This window comes from Lactuca sativa, chromosome 5 (genome assembly GCF_002870075.4).
Source record: "Lactuca sativa cultivar Salinas chromosome 5, Lsat_Salinas_v11, whole genome shotgun sequence".
NCBI classification, from domain to species: Eukaryota; Viridiplantae; Streptophyta; class Magnoliopsida; order Asterales; family Asteraceae; genus Lactuca; species Lactuca sativa.
The window spans coordinates 253,845,382-253,855,697 of record NC_056627.2 but is presented as its reverse complement, the minus strand read 5'-3'; the positions used below and the strand labels follow the sequence as shown (position 1 = coordinate 253,855,697).

General features: G+C 37.8%; 1 protein-coding gene across 1 annotated transcript; it reads left to right on the top strand.

Annotated features, from left to right (window-relative positions):
• Positions 1-6,192: 6,192 nt before the first annotated feature.
• LOC111913250 (ABC transporter G family member 1) lies at positions 6,193-10,021 on the top strand. Its single transcript, XM_023908965.3, has 8 exons — positions 6,193-6,675; positions 6,844-6,926; positions 7,050-7,514; positions 7,613-7,699; positions 8,304-8,420; positions 8,512-8,709; positions 9,020-9,106; positions 9,214-10,021. Exons 1-8 carry the CDS (start codon positions 6,390-6,392, stop codon positions 9,844-9,846), a joined length of 1,956 nt encoding a protein of 651 aa, XP_023764733.1. The 5' UTR covers positions 6,193-6,389; the 3' UTR covers positions 9,847-10,021.
• Positions 10,022-10,316: the final 295 nt, after the last annotated feature.

The following is a 10,316-nucleotide window of genomic DNA, read 5'->3' as shown; positions in this document are numbered from 1 at the left end:
TGATATTTCCCTGGTGTATTTTTGGTATGGTGACTACGAGATGAGTTGAGATCGAATTTGGATATGGATCAGGAGCTGGCAGTCAGTTTGGGTCAGAAATGTTGGATGCCAAGATTAGGGAGATTCTGTGTGAGGAGGTTGTGGCTATTGTTAGGGATCAGATGCTGGAGTTATTTGGGTCTATTAAGACCACGATGATGGATTTATTTGATGACAGATACACATCCATTCTTGAGACTGCTGTTGTTGCAGCCTCTGCTGTTGTTGCAGCTGCAGGTGTTGCACTGAGTTGGGTTTTTCAGTATTGGGAGTTCAATAATACGAAGCCCCCAACTTTCAATGGAGTTTAGGACTCGATTGTAGCCACGAGGTGGCTATCTAATGTCGATGGGATGCTTTTTCACATGCTCTTTCCTAGTTGACGAGAAGTTTAGGTGCGCTCTGAACCTTCTAAGGTCCGGAGTGAAGGATTGCTGGATACTTGTTACAAGATCATATTCTACATAGTAGAGGGTTGCGGTGTCTTGGGATCAGTTCATGGAGATGTTTCATACCCGTTATGTGTCGCGGGTGGAGTGCGAGAGGTTGCCCCAGGAGTCTTTGGATCTGAGGCAGGGATCAGAGTCGGTGACGGAGATCAACAAGATGTTTACTGAGAAGGCCATTTTTGCCCTGAGTTAGCTTCAGAGCAGGCTCAGATGCCCCGTTACTTAAGCATGATCAAGACGGATATCATGCAGTTTGTTTCCACCCCAACGATATGACTCTTTGTTGGAGATGTAGGAGGCCGCTAGGCGGCGTGAGATTGAGATAGAGCTACAGACGAGAGAGCGGAGATGGGCCCCGATGCAGAGCCAGTGCCGAAGCGGTTTAAAGTCGTTGATTCTAGGTCTGGGGGCCAACGAGGCTGTGCTTGTGGGAAGTGTGGGAAGGTTCATGACGGGGCTTATTGATCATCAGGTTTATGCCAAAAATGTGGCAGAGAGGGGAACTACACGAGGGATTGCCGCTAGTTGGCCCCTCTCAAGAGTACGAGGATATGATATCATTGTGATTAGGTTGGTCATGTGAAGGTTAACTATATGTTGCTTGCCGTGAAGCCGGCACAGGCCCCCGACACAGCCACTTTGAGGATCATAGATGGGCGCCAGGGGGAGGCGGAGCCCCCGAGCGCTCAAGGTAGCGCTTTTCAGATCAGTGTTGAGGAGGCCAGAGCAACTCCATATGTTGTGACTGGTATGTTTCTATCCGTTATCTTGTTGATTATGTATTGTGTTATGCTTATATATACTTGTAACTTTGTTAGGTATGGTCCTAGTGAACTCCTTTATTGCTTTAGTGTTGTTTGACTCGGGTGCGAGTTGGTCCTTTGTTTCTTGATCATTTAGTAGGGGTTTTGGTATGCCCATTGAGGAGTTGGAGGGTCCGTTGAGAGTATCTATCGCCAACGAACACGGGGCTTCTGCTTTTTCAGTGTATCAAGGTTGCGTTCTGGAGATCTTTAGGGTATCTTTTCCGATCGATTTGATCCCTATCCCTATGGGGGATGTCTTCATGATCGTGGGGATGGACCGGCTGAGCCATTTTGGTGCTCTGATTGATTGTGAGGGCCAGTGTACGGTAGTTCGAACGCTAAGTGGGGGATAATTGATTATCTATGGTGAGGGTACTAGGATGGGTTTGGGATTTTGTTCTACAGCTAGGGCTCGACAGTATATTCAGCATGGGTGTGCAAGTTATTTGGCTTATGTGGCGGATATGTGTGCTGGGGATCAGGTTTTCAGTTTTAGAGGTCCTGGTTGTCAGGGAGTTTTCCGATATGTTTCCGGAGGAGTTACCCGGAGTGCCTCCCGAAAGACAGGTTGATTTCAGGATCGACCTTGTGCCAGGTGCGGCCCCGATTGCCAAGGCGCCGTACCGCTTGGTGAAACACCCTGACTCCCAGGTATATAATTTTATAACTTTTATACTCACCTAAGAATATCTACTCAACGAGTTCGTGCCCCGACTCGTCGTGTAGGGACGGGTTTGGCCACGTGGTTTAAGTGACCAAATCGACGAGTTGGTGGACCCAACTCGGCAAGTTGGAGCTGGAATGAGAAAACCCTAATCCCCGGGGTCTGGCACCCTATTTAAGGGTCATTTGCCCCCTTAGCCTCCGTTACAACCCTCTTTTGAGTCCAGAAACCCTAAATCGTTGTTTACTCTTCATTTTGTGTAATATTAAGCTTTGAAGGTGGACTGTGGTGAGAGGAGCTTGAAGTACTAGAGCTTGGAACAAGAAGAGGATGTGGATCCGAGTCCTACTTCATCTTAGCATCGTTTTGGAGGTAATAAGCCGTCACCTTGAACTTCCTTCTAACTAGATCTCTTCATGCTTGAGATTTGGGCCATTTTAGCATGATGGTGATTCATTTTGGGTGTTGGGCATGATTTGAAGTTGCAACTTCAGATGTAGGCTCATCTTGGTCCTTATAGTCGTAAAGCTTCAGCCTTTAGCAAGATAAATGCATTTTCCTCACCTAGGACCTCTTCTTTAGCTTGATTTGGCCCTTAGCACCTTGCATGTACGTAAAGTTTGCAACTTTATGTAGGAAGTATGCCTTAGGAGCTTAGATCTGCAATATGGAGCTTTGGGGTGGCTTAAAAACATCTGAATGGAGAAAGGAATGAAGAGACTCGACGAGTTACATGGCCAAATCGGGCAGTCCGATGAAGATTAGCCTTTGAGGGTTCTACATGAACTTGGCGAGTCAGCAAGACGACTCGACGAGTCAGTTAGGTTTTTCTCGACTGGTGAACACGCATGGACTCGACGAGTCAACTGGGGGTTTCACGACTTCTCGAGTTCTGTAAGGACTCGACGAGTTAGTGAGCTGCACTCGATGACTTGGGTCAACATGGACTGTTGACCTTGACTTTGACCAGAGGTTGATCAGCTTGACTTCTGGGGTTATTTTGGTAATTTGGGAATTTATGGAATTGGAAAATTGATAGGTGTAGCTACTGGAGTCGGAGTTGTATTTGGAGGAGGTTGATATTATCATTCCGAGCTACTTAAGAGGTGAGTTCTCCTCACTATATCAACAGGGTCCAAGGCACCAATTCCGACCCTTATTGGATTTGTATCTGGGTTTATTGCATGATATGCTTACTGATTTACATCCTGGTAGTTAGGATGGTGATATGCTTTGTGAACTGGTAGGTCGGTATCCTGGTTTGTAGGATGGTTGCTATGTTAGAGATCTGTTAGATCGGTACGTATCATAGTTATAGGATGATTGCTATGTTATTGATCGGTTAGATCGGTATCCTGGTTATAGGATGACTGCTATGTTAGTGATCTGTTGAATCTGTATGACTATCTGTACTTGCATGCTAGCGTATGATATTTATGTGCACGTGTTTGTTGGTTTGGGGGATTGGGTTGAGGAAGGTCCTGCTTTGTGTTGTAGGCCAAGATACCCAGGGCAGAACGGATAGACTGTAGACCCGGGAGGGCATATAGTTAGGCCGAAGGCCCGACGAGCGGTCTGGATAGGAGTAGTTTTAGACTCCAAGCATGAGTCTTGATCTCATTTTCCCTTTTTTGACCTAGTGAGTGTTTGAGTCATGCTTTGGACATGCATGACTAAAAAGCTACAATTTTTATCATCCTTTGGGTGAAGGAAGACCCTCTGGAATAAGAGCTTAATGCTCAAAGTTTGCCAAGGAAATGCTCACAACATGAGGAATGAGCATGTCACGTCATGAGAATGCATGTCGTCCTGACTATTTTATCTAGATTAGGTCACAACGTGACCGGGAATGGCCATGACTAGAATCGAGATTGGGCAATTTGATGGGCTGAGTTAACCCGCTAAGTTGGGACTAGATCAAGTTAATACTCACGCCGTGACTATGAGTTGGTCACGACGTGAGGGTGAGCTGTTGGAGCTTGGATCGTTGACTTTGGGCCATATTGGAACTTTTGTGCCTATATTGGACCTTAGGGTTCTCTAGTTAGGTATGGGCAATTAGTAGGACTAGTTTGGGTTTGGGCCATTATTAGGCCTTAGGATTTATGGGTTCAACCTTAGATAGTAACAAGGGTTGGTATTGATTGTGTTCAGTGTGAGAATCCGTTGTGCAGCAAACTTGGGCGTGCGATTTGCTATCTTTTGATTGACATGACTCTCTCATTGTGTTTGGCTGGTCGAAGGCACCAAAGCCGACCCATGATTTATTATAATTAGGATGCTAGTTGTCTATGTGACTCTTGCGTGGGTGGTATGTGATATGTATATCAAGCGAGGTCTGATGCCAGGCGCGACCTGACAAATGTATTGTATGATATCTTATCTTAGTGATTCTTGCATGTATTTTATGTGTCTGTATATATGCCGGACGAGGCCCGGTGGTTTTAGAGCATGACCCATTGATTGTTTGACATTTATGGTATGAGGTATTTTGGGGAACTAAATAAGCTTCATGCTTACGGTTTTTAGTTATGTTTCAGGTACTTCCGGATCGAAAGGGAAAAGCTCGAGATGATCACATCGCACACACACCATGATTTTCGCTTTATATGATGTATTGAGATGATTGATTGACTTACTCTGATTTTCCTTTATGTTTTTATGAACATGTTTGGTTGTTGGTTTTATTATTGTGAAAAACAAAGTATTTGGTCTTAAGTTTTGGGACGTTATAGTTTGAGTAACAAAAACACAAATTTTAAGTTCAAAAAGAAGATTAGAAGCAAGGAGAGAGGGCCAAGATTACTTCCTAAAAAAATGTGTGGTGGTGAATCTTGCGTCAGGATGCAAGGAAGGGGTGATGAGTTAAGCTTTGATCAAACTAGAGAAAGACAGGAGGCAACGAAGGGTGATGGGTCAGCTCCAGTTGTGATTTATTGAACCACATTGAACGCAATTGAATTGCCTGCTTAATTGTCCATTTCTTTTTCTTTCATTAGAAAATTCAATGCAAAAACATGTTGTACTTCATGTAATATAATTTGGACAGCTTAATATTCAACATTTTTGTCTTATTATCCCCTAAATGGTTATTAAGGTGTATTAGATATATAATCAATATCAAATAAGAAGGAAAACTTTGGTAGGAAGGTAAAAAAAACTTTTTATATACATATTTTTTTAGCGAACAAACAAAACGAATTATTAAATGATTCGCAAAAAAAAAATTTCAAATAAAAAACACCTTCATAATTAATATTTACGTAAATAAAAAATTCATTATATGACAATTTTAATGAATAACAACTAAATTATCGTAACAATTAATCATCGAGATGTTATTTTTTATTTATCTAGTGATTCATTTGTTTTGTTCGCCAAAAACATATGTTGAAAAAAAAACTTCTTACTTTTCTACCAACAAAAATTTCTTACGATATATATATATATATATATATATATATATATATATATATATATATATATATATATATATATATATATATATATATATATATATATATATATATATATATATATATATATATATCAAGGTTGTAGAAATGGAGATTAATCGTTTGACGTTCTCCAACCGACTAGGATTAGGGGTGTTTGACGGAAATTATGGATTAATCGGTCAAAAAAAAGTTGATTATAGTTAAAAAAAAAAGTTAAAGAGTCAGAAAAATTCAAAAAATCAACTTTTATTATTTACTCCAAAATTTTCAAATTTTTAAAATTTCAAATATTATAGCAAAATGTTAATATTTTCGTATTTTCAAATTTTCAAATTATAAATTTTTTTATTTTCTAATTTTGAAGTACTTGTTTTTCTAAAAGTATATTAATTTTTAATTAATTTTAATATTATATTAATAATCTATGGTTCCCGATTAATCGCAGCTAAAATCGATTACTCCTTTAATCTTAATTAAACGTTGATCAATTTTTACAACCTTTATATATATATATATATATATATATATATATATATATATATATATATATATATATATATATATATATATATATATATATATATATATATATATATATATATATATATATATATATATATATATATATATATATCGAACTGTCTTGTGAGCAAAATTTAAATATGAGTTTATTTTTGTAGGATTTTTCGATTTCAATCCGATCTTAAACGATAAAGTAAAAGGATCTTAATAAGATAACCATATTTCTAACATATTATTAAAAGGTTATGTATTAAAGACCAACATATTTTTCACTACCACCGGAGATGCATTAATCAATGTAGAGAACTACCATTACTTGTCGCGACACTCTCGATCTCTTATTATATTTATCCCACAATACTCCTCAACACTTCCACAATACTCAAGACTTGGCTCTCTCTCCCGTAATATCTTTGTAGATCTCTGTTTTTCGATCATTGATTCTGCATAGATGGGCAGTTTGATCCACAACAATGGAATATGTCCAGAACCAGAACCAGATACAGGAGGATGGGGCATCCAGATTGTCGAGTCTGAGTTCCCAGTGATGAAAAAAACGCAGACAGGAGCCTACTTAACGTGGGAGGATATTGGGGTATCTGTTTCAAGCTCTAATAGGAGTGTAGGCAAAGAACAAATACTCACTGGTGTTACTGGATATGCTAAACCCGGAGAGATTGTTGCCATTATGGGCCCTTCCGGCTGTGGCAAGTCCACTCTCCTTGATTCTTTGGCTGGTATGTAATCGTATATAAATTAATTAAAGGCTGTTTTCTAATGAATGCTAAAGATATTTTCCATTAAGCAGATATTACGTCTTTTCGCTAGAATCAATGGTAAGACAAATATACAATATTATATCTATATAAAGCAATCTTAGCAGATCTACCTTTGTGCACATGCAGGGCGGTTGGCTTCAAACATAAGGCACAGTACAGGACGAATTCTAATAAACGGTCGTAAACAAAGACTTACATATGGTACAATGGTATGGGAAAAATATTACTAATATTAATCCTCTAATGAACTACTTTTTCTTTAATTTAGATGCAACAAACATAATAAGGAAATAAACCAAATAACAAAAGGTTACTGTTTCAAAATATTGCAGTCGTATATGGCTCAAGAACAAGTTTTAACATGGACTCTAACGGTTAAGGAAACAGTATACTACTCAGCTGAACTTCAGCTACCTAAGTCGATGCCAAAATCAGAAAAAAGACAGAGAGCTGATAGAACTATAAGGGAGATGGGACTCCAAGATTCTTTGAACACAAGAATTGGAGGCTGGGGAATCAAAGGACTTAGTGGTGGCCAAAGGCGGCGTCTAAGCATCTGTTTAGAACTCTTGACACACCCCAAAATTCTGTTGCTTGATGAGCCTACAAGTGGTCTTGACAGCGCATCATCATACTATGTCATGAACCAGATTGTGAAGCTCACTCACGAATACCAGATGACGGTTTTAACAGCCATTCATCAACCTAGTAGTCAAGTTTTCGGGCTTTTCAACAATCTTTGTCTTCTATCTTTGGGAAAAGCAGTATACTTTGGTCCTACTTTTGCAGCAAACCAGGTTACCTTCATATTAATTATGATCATTTGAAACATTATAACAAATAGATATATCAGAAACAAATGAATAATAGTACTACTTTTGTTGTTTTTATCCAGTTTTTTGCAGTAAATGGTTTTCCTTGTCCAGATCTACAAAATCCTGCAGATCACTACCTCATGACTATAAATACGGATTTTAATGAGGTACGATAACACTTCGGTGTTTTATGAATGTAGTAAATTTCTCAGAATTTATTGTTATGCCTGGGTCATATGTCGAACATTAATAAATCAACATCATTGTACAAGTGTACATAATTAAGCCTAAAAGAAAGAAGATCGGCTGAAAGAGAAAACAACTTACATAATATCAAAGGGGGAACAAACCCAAACTTACATAATAAGATAATTTATTATTATGAAAAATATATATTCAGGCACCCATAAACCCATAAGATATTGAACTTCTTAAAGTTTAATACATTACCATTTTATGGTTTTACTCTCCATACAAATTATACAAAAAAAAAAAAAAATCGTACAAATAAAAAGTTTAATTACCATTGACATGACATTCCATAACTAAAGAGTTACACATGGCTTAATTCTTTTATGACACAAATTTTTTAAATTTTTCTATATTTATATTTGGGCCCATTCATAAGAGATAATCTAGACTCCATATATGGTCTAAGATCTTTTTTCCGGCTTGTCCGGGCATTTAATTAAATCCGCACCAGCTCTGCTTGCACCACAAAGTTCTTGTTATATGTTGATAAAAAAATTTGTCTTTTTTGTCCATTATTAGGATACCATTGGTGGAAAGATTCTTGTTGAGAAAGTAATCGAAGAACTAGCAGCATCCTACAAGTCATCTAATATATATAAGAAAGTCCGTTCTGATATAGATACTCTATGTGCAGTGGTACAGTACACTATGCTTTCTTTATTCTTTCATAAAACTAAAGTTTACATTTAGTGAATTACGGATAATGAAAAATGTATTTTTTTTGAAGGAAGGAGACATCATTGAGAAAAAAGGAAGCCTGCAAGCCAATTTCATGACACAATGTTTGGTTCTAACGGAAAGGTCGTTCAAAAACATGTATCGCGATCTAGGATACTACTGGTTGCGACTTTGTATATATATTGGTTTGGGTTCGGCATTAGGAACACTCTTCTACCAAATTGGTTTGGGATTCGACTCAGTAAATGTAAGTTTTATGTTGTAAATATAACAACTTTAATACAAAAGATTGTTTGCATATTTTTTTTTAAAACAAAAAAAAAAAAAAACCCTCTTTTCTGACAAAAACCATTTATAAGAGTTGAAGTTCCCAGTTTTTATTAAATAGTAGCAGTATTTTCTGAGTTGTTGAATGTTATTGGAAACATGGATCTTCAATTAAGGAAAGTTAATATGAAATTTCAAGCTCGATTCATCTGTTATTAATTAAAGGTGTTTCAGTTCATCTATTATTAATTACCAATTACGATTGTTTATTTTGGTTCTTAATAACACAGGCTAGGATTTCAATGCTCATGTTTGTTTCTACATTCCTGACCCTTTTAGCCATTGGTGGGTTCCCGTCTTTCGTGGAGGAAATGAAGGTTCGTTGACATGACATATCTTAGGTGTTTTTGGATAAACAAAATGGCATGTACAGCTTGAACTTATAATTCCTTTTTAATCGTTACTACATGTATCATGTATATAGGTTTTTCAATTGGAAAGATTAAACGGGCACTACGGGGTTGGATCATTTGTTGTCAGCCATACCATCTCCTCAACGCCATATCTACTTGTGATCTCTTTAATCCCAGGAGCTATAGCTTACTCCCTCGTAGGGCTTCAACGAGAACCCAGGCTATTCATCTATTTCTCATTAGTTGTCTTTGTGTCAATGTTGTTGGTTGAAGGTCTTATGATGCTCGTAGCTGCTGTTGTTCCAAATTTGCTCATGGGCATCATTTCTGGTGCTGGGATTGTAGGTTTGATGATACTCGGTGCAGGGTTCTTTCGTTTGCCAAATGATCTACCATATTTCTTCTGGAAATACCCTTTGTACTATATTTCACTCCACAGGTATGCATTACAAGGATTATACAAAAACGAGTTTAAAGGGCTAAAGTTTCCTCAGTACGTGGGAGGTCCTCCTACAGTTGATGGTGAGATGATATTGAACAGTGCATTGCACATCGAGACGGGAGTTTCGAAGTGGATTGATCTTGGCATCTTGTTTGGTATGGCTGTCGCATACAGGATAATACTCTTTTGTACTATTAAAGCAATAGAGAGAGTGAGGCCTATTATTAAAGCTTTCATGTCGAAATCTACTTTTGGAAACTAGAAAAGCTTCCAAAGAATCCCATTTGTCGTTTGTTTTATACTACAAAGTTCAAGTGTATTCAGGACCTCGAATGTATGACTTTCAATTCTTCGTCTATCGTTTTTTGTTTCCTTATACTTGATCGATCATGTACCATACTTATATGAAAAAGTTAATTTATTGGAGCATTTTATAAGTTACGATCCTCATTTCTCACAACTTTTGTTTTTGTCTCAACATCCCATGGCGTACCACACTACTTCCACGTGGACAAATTTTTTTTTTTTTTTTTCTTGTATCTTGTATGCGTGAAAAACAAAACAGAATATAATTGAACCGACTAGGCTAAGGCCCTCTCAAATGGGATTCAATGGACTGAGGAGTTGAATGAGATAAAAATGTTGATATGGAATTAGAATTGATTAAAAGGAAATCACTTTCTTGTCCAATGAACTAATGTGTTTTTTTCTGAATTAGTCATAAAAAAAACT